At 33.3% G+C, this 21,984-nt stretch overlaps 1 protein-coding gene and 1 long non-coding RNA gene across 3 annotated transcripts in view; one reads left to right on the top strand and one right to left on the bottom strand.

Annotated features, from left to right (window-relative positions):
- Positions 1–21,651, top strand: part of LOC111405405 (eukaryotic initiation factor 4A-3) — a 32,345-nt gene extending 10,694 nt beyond the window's left edge. Inside the window, exons 7-9 of the mRNA XM_023034268.1 lie at positions 1,363–1,410; positions 20,872–20,956; positions 21,509–21,651. Coding sequence (XP_022890036.1) covers positions 1,363–1,410; positions 20,872–20,956; positions 21,509–21,624 — 249 coding nt within the window. The 3' untranslated portion in view covers positions 21,625–21,651. The remainder of the gene's footprint in view (positions 1–1,362; positions 1,411–20,871; positions 20,957–21,508) is intronic.
- On the bottom strand, positions 2,969–8,197 carry LOC111405407. 2 transcript variants are annotated; one of them, XR_002704783.1, is made up of 4 exons: positions 7,626–8,197; positions 6,101–6,192; positions 4,249–5,920; positions 2,969–3,903 (listed from the first exon to the last, which is right to left on the bottom strand). It is a non-coding gene; the product is annotated as an uncharacterized LOC111405407 (long non-coding RNA). The 2 variants fall into 2 exon arrangements; XR_002704782.1 differs by having other exon boundaries at positions 4,249–6,192.
- Positions 21,652–21,984: the final 333 nt, after the last annotated feature.

Here is a 21,984-nt window from a genome sequence, read left to right as displayed (position 1 = left end):
TATTGATATGCAATAATGAAAATGTCATAGATGCTGGTATCAGGGTAATTCAATAATTATTGTTTTAGTCAACTGTTTTCCTTGCATTTTTATGTTGTAGCTCTTTCCGCGTGACAGGTGGATTGGCTAACAGTAAAAATGCGCGAGAATAACTTTACTGTCTCGTCCATGCATGAAGACATGCCACAGAAAGAGCGGGATGCAATTATAGCAGAATTTCGGTCTGGTCCAACTCAGTGCCGGTCCTGTAATTTTTGGGGTTTGAAGCAAACTTTCTAAATTACGTTCCAAAAATTATAGTATGCATGCAAATTTTATCACCGTCTTATGAAATCAATTATTAAACAAAAAGCAAAATGTATTATACAAAATATTTTTATTATAATCAAATAACAAATTTGACGATGTCTCAAATGATCGGTTATATACTAAATAGTGAACGTCATACCATTTCGTGTCAAAAGGATTTCAATATTACTTTTGAATTCTGAATTTAAGCTTCAAAACAAAAAGAAACTAGAGAAATAACATTTAATTCTCGATCAAATAAGTGGTATCTAACAATCAAAGAAAAAATTATGATTCACTTGAAGCATTAGATAAATTTAATTCTCCATACAAACATGACATAAGAGGTGGTAGGCATCCGAAAGTTCTTAAGAATTTCTACTTCAGTAATACAGAAACCCCACAAATATAGCAAAGCATCTATCATTCTACATAGCTACATAATGTTTATTTTCAAAAGTTGCATTATAATCATATATCAATCATAATCATAACTTAACATAATATATTAATTATGAAAAAAGACAAAAATAACATACATATTTAACTCTTTCGTCTTATAATATCCGATGGAAAGTAAAACAACACGATTATTAGCACAATTCTTTTTAAAGAGAACCCAAGAATTCAAGAAAAAGACTTGTTGATTTGTTAATTTTTCAACCCAAACAATATTAAGAAAGGTTTCTATCTTTTTTATGAATGATAGGTATAAAAGTAAACTAGAATTATTTTAAAGCACATATAAGAAAATAAAATAGAATTACAAACCTAAGAGGAGGATAAACTTGATGTAGCAAGCTTGTTTCTGGAGAATATCACCCACGAATCGAAAAAGAATTAACATGATTTTCTATTGGATCTAACTTAAAATTAACTACAAATTAATTGTAGATTCTCTGTCGCACGCATGCACATAAGCCAAACGGAAAGTAAGAAATTGGCCTTAAATTCAGTTTTTTTTATTCTTTAGAAAAAAAAGAAGAAGAAGAAAATCTTAGGCCCCCTTCTTAATTGGGCTTGAGGCAGAGGCCTCATTTGCCTCTGTCCAGGACCGGCCATGGTCAGACTCAGGTTCTTATCACCACAGATGTTTGGGCTTGGGGGTTGGATGTTCAACAGGTAATCTTTGCTTCCATACTTCTGGCCGCCCATATTTCTTATAAAAAAAAAAAATGCTGAACCCCAATCTTGAGGATCCCTATCTCCCCGCCCATGGAGCATCGTGAAGGAGGTAAATCGCGAGATGTACCCCAGTAGGCTAGGGAATAAGAGCTTGCCCGTACACTGGTGTCCACAAAGAGTCCAATTTCATATCTCAAGAATCAAACTCTCACACTGCGACTGCCAGCAAAGTTGAGACTACATCACTCCTATCCTTTGCACCACTGAATTATGTCCCGGGGGGTTGGTCGCCCATATTTCTTTCATTTCAGGAGGGATGCTCCTTTTCCTACAGAATATACACATATATAGTCTTTACCGTGCATTGAGTTATTTTGAAGGTAATTTTAGTGTTAAGTGTTTTGGATTCTCGTGAATTATACAGCTAACACTATCTTTCGATCTTTTAGAATTATTATGGCTCTAAACCTACAACTAAAGCTATTTTCATCTTGAAGAACTTGTAATCTACCAAACCACCTATAGTCATTACAACATTTACACTAGCAATTCATGTTGATTAATTAATCCTACTCTTTTTGACTTTTTGTTCGATCTATGTCCAACCCTTTTTAGACAAAAATCTATTGTACTTGTTCGACCTTTATCTCAATTCAAAATTAAGTTACTTCTCAATAGTACATTTTTAGGTGTACCTCAAACAATCTTAAACTATTTTTCTCATATTGACACATTTTCTCTCAGTTCAATAATGTGGTAATGTCTAATTTAATAACTTTTTTAAAAGCATATCCACATTCAGATAATTATCATTGTTCTTAGGAGCAAAAATTCAATTAATGTAATTAATGCTCACTAAAAATACACTATATTGACTTGGAACATTTTGATTAACTATTTCGTTGTTCAAATAGTATCTTCTACCAACACCACTGCCACACGATTTATGCAACGTCATTTTATATCGCAAGTGTATGGTGTCAAGTTTTATAATATAATATTAAAGTAAGAGTGTCAAACCCACAGAGATTGATATTTAAATCATATTATTTCAGCTTTTACTTTATTTAGAAAATCAAACTTTAACACGATGTTTTTATGCTAAATTAAAGTAAATGAGATGAACGATGCAAGTAAACGGGGACAAATTGTAAAGTCTCTATTCAAATTATAAAAGCCTAAGGAATGATTTCACCGTATTATCGACAATATTTTTCAACCTTTATAACTATTTCTATCAATCTTTCCAAAATTTATAGGCAATAATACAAAATTGATTTCTTTCCTCTCTCGAGCGCCAAATAGAATCTATTTCTATATTTTAATTCCAATATCTTTATTCCAAACTAAAACATAAAAATTATTAAGCACATGGTTCTTAATTTAAACAAGTGTCAAAGATTTCGCACTTTTTCTCGAAACCTACAAAATCTAGATTATGTTCTCTTAGATCACGCTTCAATTTGCCTTTCTCGAGCGCCGAAATTTATCATTCAATTAGTGGCCAGTTAATTAAAAGCATTACGCACAAACAACATAAATAAATAAACAGAAAGATCAAATGAAATAATTATATTGGAATTAAAACACGTCTAAGTAGGCTACATCAAATTCCTAGGATTAAAGTCTAGTTCATAATTGAGAGAATCGACATGAATAAATTATAAAGAAAGAACATAGAGAAGAAAAAGGATTAGAAAAACTCGTTTTGTTGCCGCTCGATTTCTTCTCCCAAAGTTTGCCAATTTCCCTAAATTAATTTACTTTTTTATTTATTCTCCAGCCGTGTCCAATTGTGTCCAGTATCCTTCTTCAAATTGTTGTCCTTGCTGGCTAAATCTCTTCTCAATCTCCTGGTGGCCGAAGCTTTCTTCCAATTCCAGATTTCTATGTTTTCGCCGGCTGGTTCCCCCTTGAAGAAATGATATTTATATGTTCTTCAAATCTTGGAAAGATAGGGTTGGATTGGGTCGTGAGGAGAGTCCAAAGATTGTAAAATTCTTCCCTCGCAAGGTAGCGCCTCGGCGTCCAATTTGGGTGCTGTGTCGCCATGGTTTCTGCATAATTTCAACAACCTGGGCGCTGCAGCCCCCAATATGTGCGCCGTGGCGCCCGGTTCGACTGAAATGACATTCTACGCGTCTTTCAGTATTTTTAGCACAACTTTCTCGTCCAATGTCTGATTGAGATGATTCAAGATACGTTAAAAAGCTAATTCAAAGGGCTACAACTTTGATTCAGCATCATTCTCCAATTCGATTGTTTGCTATGTTAAAAGAGGGGTTTCAATGTGTGGCTAAAACTCCGAAGCATAACTTGTCCTTTGGAAATTGATTGTGAACATCCAATTGACTCCCAATACTCTTGGATCTTCATCGCGAGGTTAACACAACTTCTGATTAATTGGATTTTAGTCCTCGAACACTCTTACAATTTGCTCCTCTCATCCAACTTCACCAACTTTTGTCTATTTCTTTCAATTTAATCAACCTATATCACAATAGCAAAATACACATTAAAACGCTTTAAAACATTCTCAAGAGTAACAAAATAATGAATTAAGTGGCATAAATATAATGAGTGTAGAGCACTCATCAACCCCCAAAAGTACATCCATTCTTCATTTTTTAGTAGTATTTTCCACTTCTTCACTAATTTAAAATGAAAAACCAATATCAAAATTCAAAATTGAGAGACCCCACTTCAAATTTACACCAACTAAAAATGGGTATTCAACAAAATTATTAAATACCAAATCTCATCATAAATCCACATAAAATTTAATATCCCAACAAAGTAATTTCTTTCATAAAAAGGAACAAAAACTTGCTCTACCTTCTTAAAGAAGGCGCTCTTTGATGCCGTTTGTCCTCAAAGGGAGTGCCTTCAAATCGAGGCTTGGCTCCTCTTGCTGCTACCTCTTTTGTGACATTTTCAAAGCCCAACGCAAAAACACTAATTCCACTATGCTTCGATGTATTGTACTATGTAGAGATAGAATAGTATCAAGAAATTCATGGACATGGAATTGTGATCACGCTGTTGTTTGTTGAGCAAAAATAAAGACCAACATGATGTGTCCAATGAAAACCTCTTAAGGTCAACATTTGAACAGTAAGAAAAATGAGGAGTCGAGTATTGAAAGCATCTAATGAAGGATATATCACAAAGACGGGAAAAGTTATAAAAAACATCAATCAAAACATCGTCAGTATAGAAATTTACAACAAACCTGAATCTCAATGAGCAGAGAATCCAACTCCAATCACATATAATCAGCAGCCAATATCTTTTCTTTTGAGGCCATTTTACTCCTCATCCCTCATCATCATTAAATTGTTCTTCAACTTACAAAGATTTTATCAACTGTTAGATTTACTGCTAGTTCTATCTGAGTACTCAAACAAAACTGCACATCATCCTAGAAAACATTTACATGGCCCGCACACCTTATTTCCAAATGAGATGCATGGCTGGTCAAAAGCTTAATCCCATGCGAAGAAAAACAACACATACCACATGCATCATAACCTTAGAGCGTCAAACATATTATCCGCTTGGCAACGAAGTAGTACCATTACTTAAAATATCATTTGCCACATAGTTATGTTATCTTTCAAAAACCATACCCACATGCCCTCAAGACCCAAATTCTTGCACCAGGCAACATTTTGGCAGAAAAAAACAATAGCAAAACTCATTTACCATTCAAGAGTCATAAGTGACATTGCTTTGATGCTCAACACAAGGAATAATGACAAGGGTTGCAAGCACCAATCCTTGAAAATGAGGAAAAATATTAGTTAACATATAAAGTATGTCAAAGGTGAACATCGTAAGTTCACATTAATTTCGATAAAAAGATTTATTAACTCGTAAAATTTTAATTAAATGCCATGATTTACAGGGTATCAAATAGGACGAAGAAATTCATAAAATAATTCCATATCAAAAAGACGTAAACTTGTCCATTTTTGGCCTATTTACTCATAAATATCATTACTTTTTTTAAATGCATTTTAAACTAATTATGTAATAGGCCACTTCACATATTTGCCTCGTGACAAAGATTCCTAGATCCTAGAAAATTGTCATCCTATATTTCAGAATTATATGCAACAAAGATAGTTTAGAGACAATTGAAGAACACATTTTTGCATATGCTAGACACTTCACTTGCAAAACAACAACAACCAGATACATTCTTTCCCTAAATAGCACACGCCAGCATACTAATAGATAAGGTTTCCATGAAATTATAACATTACTTCAGCCATTTTAATCCAAAAGAATTGATACAATCCCAACAAACATTGGTGAATTGTACTTTTGTCATCTACATTACTTCGCCGTCATGATTTCTAGAAGTCAAAAACTCTACCTGCAGAAACCTTATACCCGTGCAACCTCAGAAGCCTGAATCCCATTGCTGTATCATCAATTTCTTGAACTTTCGAATTTCTTGTCCATTATATTTTTTCGCAAGACTTGCTCTCTTGGTTGAAAGCTTGACAAATAATTAGTGCAACTATGAGCTAAAAATTGTTCTCATGACCAAATTCTGCTAGGGAAATTTATTAAAAGGGATGATATGGTAGTAGTCTAGAACTATATATAAAATGGAATACAAAAGAATCAAAAGCAATTATTATAAAATTTTAGCATGATGAGAGAACCAGAAGCTTACAATTTAATAAGACATTCATTAAGAGATCTGCATTCCTGAATTATTTCATTCTTGTCCAGAAATTCCTCTAGTGTAAAATTTTTGGTCTCCACCTGAAATAGAAAATATTCTTTTACTTAATAAATCACTCAGGAAATACCCTACATGATATTTTCAGAATAATTCAAGCACGTTAAGGACAGGACCCCACAAATACAAACAAGGTAGTTGGTCGAAATAGTACACAATTTCAAAATAAATCACTTGAAAATATCAAGAAGAATGAGCATACATATGCATGAAAATTACCAATGAACCACAAGCTGCAGCGGGCCAAAAGATTGAGACGTTACAAACTCTTTCAAAACAAGTATACATTGATAAAATACTGAGGAATAAAAACTTAAAATTTGCTCAATATTGTGTTTCTTGAAAAGAATAAAATCTTTTGTTATATTCATTTTACAACATATGCATTGTTTTATTAAAGCTTGACCAAATGTTAAACACAACGGAATGGAACATTTTAAAGTAGTTCTAAACACAATAAATATATTTCTTTCAGGCTGGCACATCTATGGCACAATGCATACACAAATGATACATTTTGGCTTCAAGCAATCTACAAGCACTTCCCACAAAAATAGTGGTGAATAAAAGATATAAAATTCATTTAGAAACCAATACCAGGACACGATGGGATCGACAACGCAAATGGAACAATTACAAACAAGTTGGCTTGGGATTCAAAAGAACAAGCATGTATCATATTCCCCTTAATAAACTATCAAGAGAAATAAGTATGGGATTCTATGCAGCAGAAGGGATAAAAAAGAGCAGAAAGCAATGTATACTTTGACAATATAACAACATTGCTACTTAACCTCGCCACAAAAGACTTTTATTACAGTTAATTCCCACTTATAAGTTTAAAAGACAAGCATATGAAACCTCCAAATATCTCCCAACAAAAGATTTCTTTCATCATGCACCATGTTGTGAACTTCAACCAACTAAAGGATTTTTTATTCTTCTCTTCAATAAAATTTCAAATAAGATAATCTTTGTACTGATTGAATTTAATACCACAACTTTTTTGGTTGCACGGATTGGTTTCTAACTCTACGAAATAGTAAAATCACTGAAAATATAACATGGAAGGGCATATAATAATACAAGAAGCAGAGTTGCCGTAACAATCATCCTCCCAAGAACCTGAGTGCATGTATCTACTTTTAAAAAACTGTTACATTGCTTCCCCTTTCAATATATAAGTCAAATACTATTACAAATCCTCCAATTATAGTGGTATCATGGTAGAACGTACAAAACCAATATAACAATTACACCAAAGGATAATGTTCAACATCTCCCGGTGAGCCTTATACACACCTCATTCTACTCTCCAAATTTCATGGTACTCTAGAAAATTCACATCACTGGGTTCAACTATATCCTATGTCCAATCAGAATACCAAATATTGGATCCATACCACCAGTAAAATAAAATAAAAAATTTATATTTAAGAAAATTAAAATCACTTACTGGCGATGCTGTGGAGAGGCCCATGTGAGAATCGTGAGTCATGCAATTCTTTCAAACTCGGCCACATCATCTGTCAACTCTTAAGAATATCAATTTTGTGTGAATAAGCTTTTTAGGAGCAATAGCGCTTGAACAAGAAAAATGCCCTAGTAAGTAGAAAGTACAAAATAAAGGACATGAACAAGATAATTTTGACAAAATTAAACTTTTTCTGTGGGTAATTGTCTATGTAGTGAGCTTGCAATCAAACAACGATGAAGAAAGAAGAATAGCTTCCGTCCACAACACTTCGTCGACAACAATACAAAAGAAGAAGAAAAGGGTCTTCTGAGGATTCCAATTTCTTAGATGTAAACGAGATCTATGGAGATTTTTTCAGGATTTTCTTTTGATTTTGAAGTTCTCGTATAATTCGAGAGAGGAAGAATGAATTTGGGGCTGAGATAAACAAGATTTGTGGGGAATTTTTTATGGTTGTCGGTAGATTTTGAGGTTCTTCTGTAGTTTGAAAAGCGAGGAACGAATGTGAGGCAAAGAGAAGAGGTGAAGAAGGTATAAGAAATAGACCGTTGTTGAAGGGTAAAATGGGAAAACAAAAAATGCTTCCCAAATGAACAATAAATAGCAGATTTCTTCTTTTAAGATACTAGTTTTTTTACTTTGCAATGCACGAGTTATGTTATTTTTAATGTAATATTAGTGTTTTGAATGTTAAGGTTGGACGAGAGATTGTATTACAAAATTTTTGTATACACATTTGTATAAATCAAATAATGTTTCATAAAGATATAAGGGTCAATCCAAAATTTGAACAAAGAGAGAGAAATAAATACAGTATGGAAAATGCCTCAAGAGGAAAGTTCATATTTACAAGAGGAAAACAATGCATTTTATGTGGAATACAACAATTTATTTGAAAATGAGAATTTCGTCGGGTTTCTTGGTTTCTAAATTAATAGAGAAATAAAGCTAACACTCCCTACGGTTGAAATAAAAACACAAAAGCAAGTTGCAATAGTACGAGAGCAAAAAACAACCAAACAAGAGATTGGTAGCACTTTACCGTAAAATAGATGTGATAACAAACTTATCAAGGGTGCAATGTGACATATCTATATCAAGTATTATAGTTGGAACCTCGGATACTATTAGGATAGATGGAGTTTGTTCAATAGCTAAGACAAAATTTAAGCTACTTAGCTGCGAAAGCACAAAAATGCAACGGACGGAAGATATAAATACACATATTGAAAATTATCAAGACAAAATCTCATAATATTTAACACAACTTAAAATTTCATTCAGCAGAAGATTAGTCGAATACTGATCATTGATAGGTTGTAGTCAAATAAATAAAAATTATTAAGGGGGGAGAGAGAGAGAGAGAGAGAGAGAGAGAGAGAGAGAGAGGACTCACCCATTGGCATATTGTGCCTCATCTCTTCCGCGATAAGGAGACCTATTTCAACGCGACAAACTTCCACATCGAGAAAGTTTTTGAGGATTCATACTCCTTATTCAATCAACATCGTCATTCAAACATTGTGTTAAACATAACAATAAAAGGTTGTTCTTTATAGCATTCATCATAGCTTCTGAACTTAAATAGTACTTTCTTTCTCTTCTTCTTTTTTGATGATTTTCCTGGAAATATTAATCATTTTTTTGTCCTCCTGTCCCGGGGAAGAAAACATATATAAAGCTATATGACTATGAAAATGTCATTTCCATTAAGGGAAGCTAAACCTCTCATTTGGTTCATTTTCCACTTCTTTCTCATGCTTAAGATCTTGAAACCATATTGAAGTAGCTACGTAAAGCTATAGACCAATTAGAATTTTAAATGAAATTGGTGTTAGAAAGGCATCCTAGCATATACAATAAAAATTAGAAGGGGGGGGGGGGGGGGGGGGGCAGAGAACCACTTATGGGGGGGGGGGGGGGGGGAACCACTTATAGAAGCATTGAAATTATATCTTCATCAAAATCAATCTCAAAGACATCAGAAACCTCTCTTCTTCTTCATATTGTACATCATTCTTTTCCTGAGAAAAACTCAACGCAGTGAACACCCAAAAAATTGAAGAATAAATTTAAATGCATTTACATAATAAATATTTTTGGTTATGCATGGTAAACTCTCATTTCCCTAGGTTGTATTGCACATATGGGATGATTTTCAGAAATGTCAAGTGCAAAAAACAATTCACTTCCTTATGTGCCTCATAAATTGTGTCATTTGCATATCTCCATGAGCAAGTAAAAGATCCGATGCTCATATGCATGTATATATCCCTTCTTGTGTGAAGTAATTCCATTGGAGTGCACTTGAATTGACTCTAAACTATTTACATCTTCATAGCTAAAGGAGTTGCTTTTGAATGACTTAACTTCGAAGGCGTTTGGAGTCATTGTGAAATGTTACCCATTGGCTCATAGAGAACACTGGCTTGTCTTGGAGAAGCAATCAAAGTACATCTCGTGCAAAGAAGTTCCGTCACAACGCATATTTTAAATTTATTACAACATGAACTTTCAGCATAAATAGTTTGCCAACTATTACCATATTCTCAAACCCACCTGGATTTTAGAAATCGTTGCTTGTTTATTTTGAAAAATCACATCACAATGTATCGAGTAAATGGAAAATTACGCATCAATAGGAACAATGAAATGAGACATAAATGAGGTAAGAATACAAGCAACTATATAGAAAACATGAGCTTTGTCAAATCATTATATGTAATTACATCAGGAAATAGAATTTAATTTTCCATTCTATTTATCAAATCATAAGCTTTGTCCATGTTCTCCTCTTTTACAAATCTATGTGTAAGAGTGTTATAGGTAATAGAACATACAATAACAATTATTAATTAAACAAGTTCAACTAAACTCCCAATTACTTAATCATTGAAACAGATCATTAATAAATAGGTAAACTACCCTAGTTTGTATATTGGAACCCAAAGACATCCACAACATGTTGTTTCTTCCAAAGCATTTCAGTAGTTCAACAATTTAAGGAGAATCCTATATTTACAAATCATTATTTGCAATACAGAGAAGTAAACTAAGGAACAATAGAGGACCAACACACGATAATACAAACAAACTCAAGTTTGTGATTCTTGGTTACAAGAATGATTCACTATCGTAAATTATCACCCGACACAACTTTAACACATTAACCATATCCAACCGAATTCTCATAAGAGTTCACCTAACAATGCAACACTCTCCCAACAACAAATATTGGTGAAAACTTGAACTCAAATCTGATTTGAATTGCGTCAAATCGCGATGTGATAGTTCTCGAAACAACACCAAAAGTTGCAGCAGCGGTCGCATCAATGAGAGCCCTTTTCAGCTACCCTGGCTTTTCCCTTCCTCCTTCAATGCAATACAACAACCTACAAACAATCTCGTTCTGAAATCCTCTCAGTTCTAAAATATTCCATAATTTTCCCATTTGTCAACGAACAAAACCTAGAGAGAAAACTATCAACATGCCTAAAAATCATAAAAAAAACATACAATCAACTGGAAATTGTACGGATCTGCGATTCTTAGACGACAGAACTTCAACCAAAAAGAGAAAATACCATTAAGAGAAGTGTTGATATGATCCCAACAAAACAAAACACAACACAACGTTACCTGAAAGAGATTGTAATGCCACTTCATGTTGCCATTCTCTACTCTCCAATTTGCAGATTTTATGGTTCTTTGGAAATGTTTTAGAAAACTTGGTACTAAAACAAACTAACAAAGTTTGAAAGAAAAAGGAATATAGGGTAAGGAAATTGAACAAAACTACATAGAAATGGGAAAACAAAGTTTTGAAGATTCTAATTATGGGTTCAAATCTCAATTCTTTGGGTTTGTTTTGGATTTTCTTTGGAAGATCAAGAGAGAACAAATAGCATTAGGTTTAGGAATTTTGACTCTGGCGACTATTTTGTAATACAGAGAGAGTAAGAAGTAGAAATTAGGATTGAAGATTGAAGTTGGTGGGAAGATCATTAGTTACAAGGATCTGCGCCAGCTAGCATGGTAAATAGGTGGAGAAAAGTCATTCGCCTTCTACTATAGCCACGAGAGGGTTAGGAGACTTTGGGTTGGAAAGATATTTTGTATTATATGAAGAGACCATTGGGCCTTGAGTTTTAGAATTAATAAAATGGGATTGAAGGATAAAATTGGAAAAACTAAAAAGCTTCCTGAATGATGACTCGACTTGATTTGCATGGAGATGGATTTTGGAGGGAGGAGTTGGAAATTGAATTTAAAAGTTAACCTCCCCACCTCCAATAACTCCCATCAACTTCCATTCTGAAAGCAAAACAAAAAAATTCGGGCTAAGGGGAGTAGAAGGCATACAGATGAGGAAAAAGATTTGATTTTGGAAATATTGCATCTCAAATTGATTCTTGGATAGTAGCTATCAAATTCCTTCCATTGTGATCGAGTTTCTGACCAGAAAATGAGTATTTGGTGAGCAAACAAGTGGTAAGAAGGCAAGTAATTCAACCTCCATTTTTCTTGGGATTTCAGGTAAGTTTTAATGTTCCAAACTCGGTTATAAGTATGCAAGCACGTTTTACATTAGTATTAGAACCTAAGTAGGTTATTTTCTTGCTTAAACACATGCTGTAAATGTTTTAGAATGATTGAAATGTATGAATTCCATTTTATTTTAAAGCTTGAATGTCATATCTAAAATTTTTTACTACATTTGGATTTGTATTTTGGGAGAAAAATCGAACCCTAGTTGAGAAAATTGAAACTTCATCGCATGATAATTTCTTGTACGTTAAGTTTCATGCTACCCATTTTATATGGTTGGATAGATCTTATCGAGACCTTTCCAATGATATAAAGAACATAAATTTTGGCTTTAAATTGAAGAAGTTATGACCTTCTGAAATTTCGACAGAAATCTTAAAAAACTGTTATTTTTGGGGACGATGAACTAAAAAAAAAAAAAAAAACCTTTGAAATTGAAACTGTAGCAGTGAGGGTGGGAATTCCAAATTCCATTTTTAAAAATTGCATGTTGGTCCCTCAAATATTACAAAATGCAATTTGAAAAAAAAATTGCATGTTAGTCCCAACACTTTTTAATGTTGTTTACTCCATTACCAATTTGAAAAGTTTTGTGTTGGTCCCTAAATGATATTTTTTTTTGGACTTGATTATTCCAAATTCAATTTAAAATATTACAAATTAGTCCTTCAAATACTCTTGATTTTTAATGCAATTAAAATAATTTCAGATAATCAAAAATATTTATATATATAATATTTTGGAACTTGATTAAATCCTGAAATTAAAAAAAAAAATCAAGAATATTTTTGTTAAGTGTTGTTAAGTGGTATTTGCCTAATGGAAGTTTTTTTTTTTTTTTTTTTTGTGCTCTCATTTTTTTAAATAAAAAATACTTTGAAAGTATTTGATATACCACATTTTCTATACATTCATGAGTGTTGGATCTTGATTAAGTTATGCGATTCATTATGACTAGTTTTTTAATTATTTTGCTTGATCAGATGTGGTTGGATCAACATGCATTTTTAGCATCCTTAAAGGAGAAGCCAGTACAGCACGGGTCGTGGAATGTATTGAAAAATTATGTGCTTATAGAAACTATGAAATTGATCCACGAAATAACCTAGTATAACACATAAAATGTCTCGAAGCAATGCGTTGAGAACTAATACATTTGGGACAGCATATATGTGAGGTGAAAAGTATGTATCATCTAATGAGAACACTTCTTAAATATTGGCATGGTGTTGCTATTGAAGTTTTGGATAATTCTCCACCTCTATGCTTCAGTTATTTGGTCAGGATCTTGAAGAGAAAATGAAAAGCAGAAAATGAGAATTTTATTATTAATTTAGATATGTATGGTTAGTTCAAAATTATAGAACAATGTGAAATTTTATTTCTCATGTTTAGTAGTTGTTTAAAGATGTTTCATATGATCGCGTGTACATATTTGACATTTTGATATTAATGTATATGTTTCATATTTGTCAGATTTATTCAGAATATCCTGATATTTTGTACATGATTAATCTTTTAATTTAGTGAGAGTTCTAAGGTAGAAAGAGTTTAAGTTATTCTGACTTAGAACTTGTGATTTTGCGCTATGAAATTAATTTTGTGATAATGTGACATTAGGATAATGGATAATGACTGGGAACTTAGTGAACTTTCGACTCCGTGTCTAGTGTGAAATTATCGTAAAACTTAATTTGCATGAGCGCAAAATGATGTGTGCATAAATGGACATTTATATGATTGTCTCTAATATTTTGACAGACCATGGCATCTAAGAATATCATAGTTGACCTAAATAAATGTGACAAATTGAATGACGATAATTATAACACTTAGCGCTATAAAATTTGGTATGTGCTGGAGGAATAGGATTGCCTTGAGGGCATTAACCACGTGATGGAAGACCCAAGGGTGGGTCAAACTGCTCAACAAAGAAGGGATCAAGAAACTTACCAGACATGAAAAAAGAAAGATTCCACTACTCGTGCAATTTTGGTAAGTTCAGGGGTGGATGATCTCATACATGAGTGTGAGCAATTCCCGACTGCTCATGACATCTGAAGATATTTGAGAGAGAAATATGGTGGTACTAGTGTGACTAGACTGAGGCAGCTAACTATTAAATTTGACACTTACAAGAAACTTCCTGCTCATGACATCTGAAGATATTTGAGAGAGAAATATGGTGGTACTAGTGTGACTAGACTGAGGCAGCTAACTATTAAATTTGACACTTACAAGAAACTTCCTAATCACAATATCACACAACATGTGAGAATCATGTCTACTATGATTAGGGAATTGAAGTCAGCTGGTCATATACTCTCTGATGAGCAACAAGTTCAGGCTTTGATCCGTCCCCTTTCTGATAATTGGGAACATATGAAAGTCAATTTGACTCATAATGATAGTATCAAAACATTTGCTGATGCTACCCATCATGTGAACTAGAGGATGAGCGCCTGGGTATGGCTAAATCTCTAAGACAAGCTTTTGTGGTTGAATCTAGTTTTGGGAAAGTTTCAGGCTTTAAGCGTAAGAAGAACTGGTTCAAAAGCGGGAAAAGGGAAGGGAAAAGAAACTGAATGGTGACCTAAAAAGAACAAACATAAAGGCAATAAGAAGGATAAATAGTCTGGAAATAAGAAAATAAGAGCAAGCTGAAATGCTTCAACTATCAGGTGTTGGGTCACTTTGTTCGGGAATGCCCTGAGCCAAAGAAGGTAGTTCTTACAAAAATTTCTTTTAGTGTTATTTATGTTTCAAACATTGTTATGCTAACTGAATCTTATCTTATGTGGATTGTAGACTCTGGAGCGACATACCATGTAACTAGGGATCGAAAAGCTTTTGCAGAGTTTCGTCCATTTCCAGCCGATACAAAGTGGATATACGTCAACAACGATAATAAAGTGGAGGTGAAAGGGATCGGTACATGTAACTTATATTTGCATGGTGGCCGTACTATTCTCCTTCATGATGTCTTGTTTGCACCAAGGATACAAAGGAACTTAATTTTCATTGTTGTTCTTTTAAGATTAGGTTTCATGGTAATACTGTTCATATAAACAATGGTATTGTATTTTATGGATCTATACATGTAGAAGGTGGCTTTGTAGTTTTGGATTGTGATCCAAACACTTATAATTATTATGTTGATCGTTCTTTTTCTATGAATGTATCTTCTTCTTCTTTTTCTAAAGATTTGAATGTTGATACATCTGTATGTCATGCTAGAGTAGGACAAGAGAGAATGAATAGGTTGGCTAAAGAAGGCTTGCTGGGTTCAATCTCTAAGGTTTCATTACCTACTTTTGAACATTGTCTAATCATAAAAACAACACGAAAACCATTCGGTGAAGCTTTAAGAGCGAACGTCCATTGCAGTTAGTCCATTTAGATGTATGTGGCCCGATGAATGTAAGGGCTATACATGGAGCCTTTTATTTCATTACTTTTATAGACAATTTCATACGGTATAGTTATGTCTATTTGATTTCTCATAAGTCGGAGGCATTAGAATGCTTTAGATGACATTTAAATGTAGTAGAAAATCAAATAGATAGAAAGATGAAAGCCTTAAGAACTAACTGAGGGTGTCAATATCTATTCGAAGAGTTCAGAAAACTAGTGATGATAAGGGAATCATTAGGCAGTTAACTATTCCCAATACACCTCAACAAAATGGTGTTGCTGAGAGGAGGAATAGAATGTTGCTAGAAATGGTGAGGTTCATGATGGCGCAGGCTGACTTACCTATTTCTTATTGGGGGGACGCTTTGTTAACTACGACCTACATTCTAAACAGAGTTCCTTCTAAATCGATACCTACCACACCATATCAGCTTTGAACATGTAGATCCTTTGATTTAAGTTCTCTTAGATCTTGAGGATCAACTACCTATATCCATGATTCCTCAAGTAAATTTGGAAAATTTGGTGCTCGAGGCAAGAAGTGTATCTTTATAAGATACTCAGACCAGTCCAAAGAATATGCGTTCATAGGTAAAAATCAAGATGGGACTATAACTGAGATAGAGCCACGTGATGTGACATTTCTTGAGAATGATTTTCCTAGTAGGGGAGAAATTAAAAATGGAGAATCTTTATATGAATTAGATGATAGAGTTGTAATTGATGGATTAACTGAGGTGCAAGAGGAAACACTTTCACTTGTTAATCCAAGTGGGAGTAATTTATCTCCAACTCCAAGTAGGGTTGGACAAAACTCCCGAACCGAACCGAACACGATGGTTCTTCTTAAGTTAAATACTCGAATGGGTATTTGAATCAAGAACCAACGGGTATGGTTCGGTTCTCAGTTCTAGGCCAAGACCCGAAAAACCAAATAAGAATCGAATCTCCATAATTTTTTAATTAATTTATTTTAAATAAGTAAAAGTATTTTATTTTTTCTAAATAAATTTGTTAACTAGTTAATTTAGTTCAAAACACAAAATATGATTTTCCTATTTCTAATTTTCAGTTCAAAATCAACTTAATCAAATTGACTTCAGTTTTATCCAAATCTGTTATTCTACTGTAGTGTCGTTTGTACCGGAGAAAATTGAATTAAAGCTCTACAATATCTCTCTTAATTATTTTGAACTCACTATCTTTCTCTTTTTGTGATTTTAATAATCAAATTTACGAAGAATTCAGCAAAGAGAGATGTGAAACACATAAAATTGAGCTACGTTATTTTGTAAGAGCTAATATTGAACATACCATTAATTAAATTAACGTAACTTTTGTATATATTAAAAAATTTAATTATAATACGGAATCGAATGGAACTAAAGCTGAACGGTTCTGTAATTAAAGTTGGACCCGATGGTTCCACTTACTAAATACCTGAAAATTTCGGGTCGATCGTCAGAACCGAACCAAACTAGACCATGTCCAGCCTTAACTCCAAGTGACAGGGTCACACTGGAGCTTTCACTTCGTAAGATTACTAGAAAAAGTATGCCTAAACCTCATTTCGAAATTGAAGAGCAAGTTTTCCTCGTATCTCCTGAAGATAGTAAAAAATCAAGTTCAGTTTAAGAAGCTTTATCATGTCTTGCAAAGGAAAAATGGAAGAAGAGATGGAGTCTATGAAATCAAATCAGGTGTGGGACTTGGTTGATCTTTCATTTGGTCGAAAAGCCATTAGGAACCAATGGGTCCTCAAAATAAAGCTAAGAGTTGATGGGACTATAGAGAGGTATAAGGATCGCTTGGTGGCAAAATGTTATACTCAACATGAGGGTATAGATTATGAAGAGACATTTTCACCATTAGTGAGATTTACTTCAATTTACTAACTTTTAGCTATCGTGGCACGTTTAGATTTAGAATTACATCAAATGGATGTGAAGACTGCATTTCTCAATGGAGGATTGAATGAAGAAATCCACATGTAACAACCAGTAGGTTTCATTAAAATAGGTCAAGAAAATAAAGTTTGTAGATCAATTTATGGCCTAAAGTAGTCTTCTAGACAGTGGTACTTGAGATTTGGTAGAGAGGTTATCTCGTACAATTTTATTATGATGGATGAAAATCACTGTATTTATTTGAAAAGGTCCAACGAGAAATTTGTAATTTTATCTCTTTATGTAGATGATATCTTGTTGACTGGAAATGATAAGGAGTATATTAAAATCATTAAGAAATGATTGTCCTCAAGTTCTAAAATGAAGGACATGGATGAAGCAGATTACATGTTATGTGTTAAAATCTATAGAGGTTGTTCAAAGAGGCTTCTTGCTCTGTCACAAGAGCCATATATAAAGAAAATTCTTGAATGTTTCAAAATGGAGAATTGCAATCTCATACTCCTATATCAAAAGGCAAAACTCTAAGTCTTTGCATGTGTCCTAAAACTCTCGAGGAAAAAGAAGAAATGTCCAGAGTTCCATATTCCAGTGCGATTGAGAGCTTGATGTATGCTATGATATGTACTCGGCTCAATATTTGTTATGCCGTAAGTCTAGTCAGTAGGTATCAATCAAATCTTAGAAGAGAGCATTGGAAAGCTGTTAAAAAGATATTGAGATACCTGAAAGGTACTGCTAATTACTCCCTGTGCTATCAAGAAAATGATTTGTGCTTAAAAGAATACACAGATGCTTATTGGGATGGAGACCTAGATGAGCACAAATCAACTTCGGGATATGTATTCTTGCTTAATAATGGTGCTATCTCTTAGAGTAGTAAGAAACATATATGTATTTCCTTGTCCACAATGGAAGCAGAATTCGTAGCATGTGCTTTAGCAGTACAATGAGCTGTTTGGTTAAGGAGGTTCTTACAGTATCTAAGAGTCGTTAGTGGTAATCTAGGACCTATATTGATCTACTATGATAGTCAGCAGTTATTACGGATACTGAGGATCCCAAGTATCACAGCAAAACCAAACACATTGATACAAAATATAATTTTGTAAGAGACATCATAGGCAAGAATGAAGTAAGTTTGCAGTATATTTCTACGTACCAAATGGTAGTTGATCCACTTACAAAACCTAACCCTAGAGATATTTTTATGACACATGTTAAATCTCTGGGATTGCGTAGAATTTGAATTGTACACTATGTAAGCTTTTTCATAAATGTCCATTAATGAACAATGCTTTGAGTTCAAATGTTAAGAGTAATCTTTTATTGTGAATTTTAGATTACCATTGCATATGCGCACATAAAGTATGTCAAACAGGTTAAGGTTAGTTCACTCACACGAACAATCATCTCAGACACTTTGAGGTATGTTGAGATGAGACACGGTGATCATATTGTATACATGATCCAGTCACCTTGATGAAATGTCAAGATGAGATTACAAAAAGTAATAAGTATGATTTTTTGCTATCCATTAGATCTATTTTTATAGTCAGATCAAGTTCTCGATTTGAGATTACTTAGAGGAATAAATATGAGGAGAACTCAGGTTAGATATCGAGGAATATCTGAACTATGATTTGTGTGATGTATTTAATTTGCAAGATTAGACATACGTCCTAAGAAAGGGAGAAAATATCGTAACATGTATTTCATACCACGTGTGCTTTAACGACAAATGAGAAATGAAAAAATTGATCCCTACTTCTTCATTGTGCGAGTTTCTGAGGCACATTTAACCTCACTTATATATATATATACCCTTATGACTTTTGACTGTTTCTCAAAATTTTATTGTGTTGCTACTTTAGCATGTTGCCAATAACTATAGTTGATTCGGTTTGATGGGACATGTCTAGGAAAGCAACTGACTTAAAATGAAGGGATTCAAGTAGAAAATGAAGACTATTAACTAACACCTTAGCTTGTATTTACCGGTCGAACAATTGTGTTAATTATTTGAGTTTTGTGACACAATTATGAATACAATACAAATGAAAAGTTGAGTATGTTCTACAATAAATTGAGGGGTTAGAAATACTCGAACTGGTGCTACAAAATATGTCTGGGGTATAACGAGAAATCTAATTCCTTTTCTAGAGCTGCTAAATATCTCTAACAGATGTATAATGTTGTGTGCTTTTAAATTAATTCGCTGATCGCACGATCCATTTACCTATATGAACTTGGAGATGTTGAGATTAATATAATTGATATTATATTAGAATCAGGTCAAGCCCATCATGTGCGAGTGGGAGATGTTGAAAGAAAACAGATCGTCCATGCAGGTTGACCCGACCTGGTTTGCATGGAAATGAATTTTGAAGAGAGGAGTTGAAAATTGAATTTAAAAGTTAACCTCCCCACCTCCAATAACTCTTATCAACTTCCATTATTCATCTTTCTCAAAGCAAAACAAAAAAAATCGGGTTAAGGGGAGTAGTATAAAGATGAGGAAAAAGACTTGATTATGGAAATATTGCATCTCTTATTGGTTCTAGGATTGTGGCTATCAAATTCCTTCCTTTATGATCGAGTTTCTAACCAGAAAAGGAGTATTTGGTGAGCAAACAAGTGGTAAGAAGGCAAGTAATTGAACCTCTCGTTTTTCTTGGGATTTCAAGTAAGTTTTAATGTTCCAAACTCGGTTATGAGAATGCAAGCACGTTTTACATATATATATAAATTTTTTTTTATTTTTTTCAAAAATAATCCATATCCATACATTCTAGGCGCCAAAGGAGAAGGATCTTTTTTCTCACCCCAAATATAGTATGTCAGTTGTTAAATAGCCCTCTTTGTTTTCAATATGTCCATTCAAAGCTCCTAAATATAATCTCAAAACTAAAAAAGGAATCTTATAAAAAGAGACTAAATATTCACAAGTAATTAATTATTTTTCTTCATAAATTCGAAACCTATGCATTAAAATATTCTGAAACTGAAAAATAAGCTCGTAAAAAGAATGCAACTTATTTATTTTATTGATAATTTGTACAATTTCACATGAAGTCATTTAGGTGAAAAAGAGAGGTAGTGGAGAGGAACAAAGGTTTTCTCATCGACAGGGGTAAAGACCAGTTTGCATTCTGCATTGCACTATTCACCTTGATTATAGGGAAGAACTATTGCATTACGTTGGAATCATGAGCGAACATTTTGATTGAATCCTCTTTTTCTTTCTCAGTTTTACATGCAAACGCATGTCCAAGATGTGCAATATAATATAGATGAAATGGCTTTACGATGGAGTGTAATCTCATTTTTTCTATCTTTACATTTCATTCTTGTAGGCTTTCCTGGTGATCAATTATGACCTGCCCAACAATAGGGAGCTTTACATTCATCGTATTGGACTATCTAGCAGTTTCGGGAGAAAGGTACTTGCACAATCCTTTAAGATTTCCACTAGATTCTCTAATGTTCAATTATATAGCATTTTATTCAGATGTTTCCTCATTGTTTTTCAGTTTACTTCTTGGCACAAAAGTTTAAGAGAACAGTCATTGCCCGCTATTTAAACTGTATGAAATTTAATGCGTGTGAATTTGTGAACATTGTTATTCTTAATTTTTGTTAAATAATTCTGGTTCTTGAATATGCAATTTTTTGAATCTTAATGCTATCATTTTTAGGCAAAGAAATTATTCACGAAACATCTAAAAATTAACTCAAGTTAATCATCGTTTTGTTTGCACCCGAGTATGAGTTTAAACATTGGTCTAGATAGTAGTTTCAACATGTAGATATCTGGATATTAACTGCTGTAGATCCAACACATCATCAATAACTGAAACTTGTTAAATTATTTACTTTTATCATATTTTGTTTTAATCTAACCTGTAACATCTGCTTTCTTTTTGTGTAATATTTTTGAGTTTATCCTTATATGATATTTATTTGTAATTACTTAATTTTATGATGATGTGCAAGGCGTTGCAATCAACTTTGTTAAAAGTGATGATATCAAAATCTTACGAGTTATAGAGCAGTACTACAGTACCCAGATAAATGAAATGCCTATGAATGTGGCAGATCTAATTTGAGCTTGGACTTCCATGGCAAAAGAAGAGATGAAGTTTTTAATTTGATATGCAAAATGTGCATGCTACTTGTGAATTTTGCCACTGTTTATCTATTGGTCTTGGTTAATTATTGTCTTTGGACCTTGTCGATAAAAAGGAACAATTGGGTTTGATATCTCATGTTTAGATTTCAATTGTTTTGAATGGATAAGATTCCTGTATCATATGACAAATCATTTTTAGATAGTACATGTAATGCTCTCTCGGCTTGATTTGTGGCGTGCCTGTTGAATTTGCGGGCTTGGATTGATGAGTTTTCAAAAGTTGTTCCAGTAGTAAGAATCATGTCATATTTGTGTTTCGCCTCTTCCATTTGGGACA

The sequence above is a fragment of the Olea europaea genome, chromosome 12, assembly GCF_002742605.1.
Source record: "Olea europaea var. sylvestris chromosome 12, O_europaea_v1, whole genome shotgun sequence".
NCBI classification, from domain to species: domain Eukaryota; kingdom Viridiplantae; phylum Streptophyta; class Magnoliopsida; order Lamiales; family Oleaceae; genus Olea; species Olea europaea.
The sequence above is the reverse complement of the archived record's forward strand: the minus strand, read 5'-3'. Positions and strand labels throughout refer to the sequence as shown.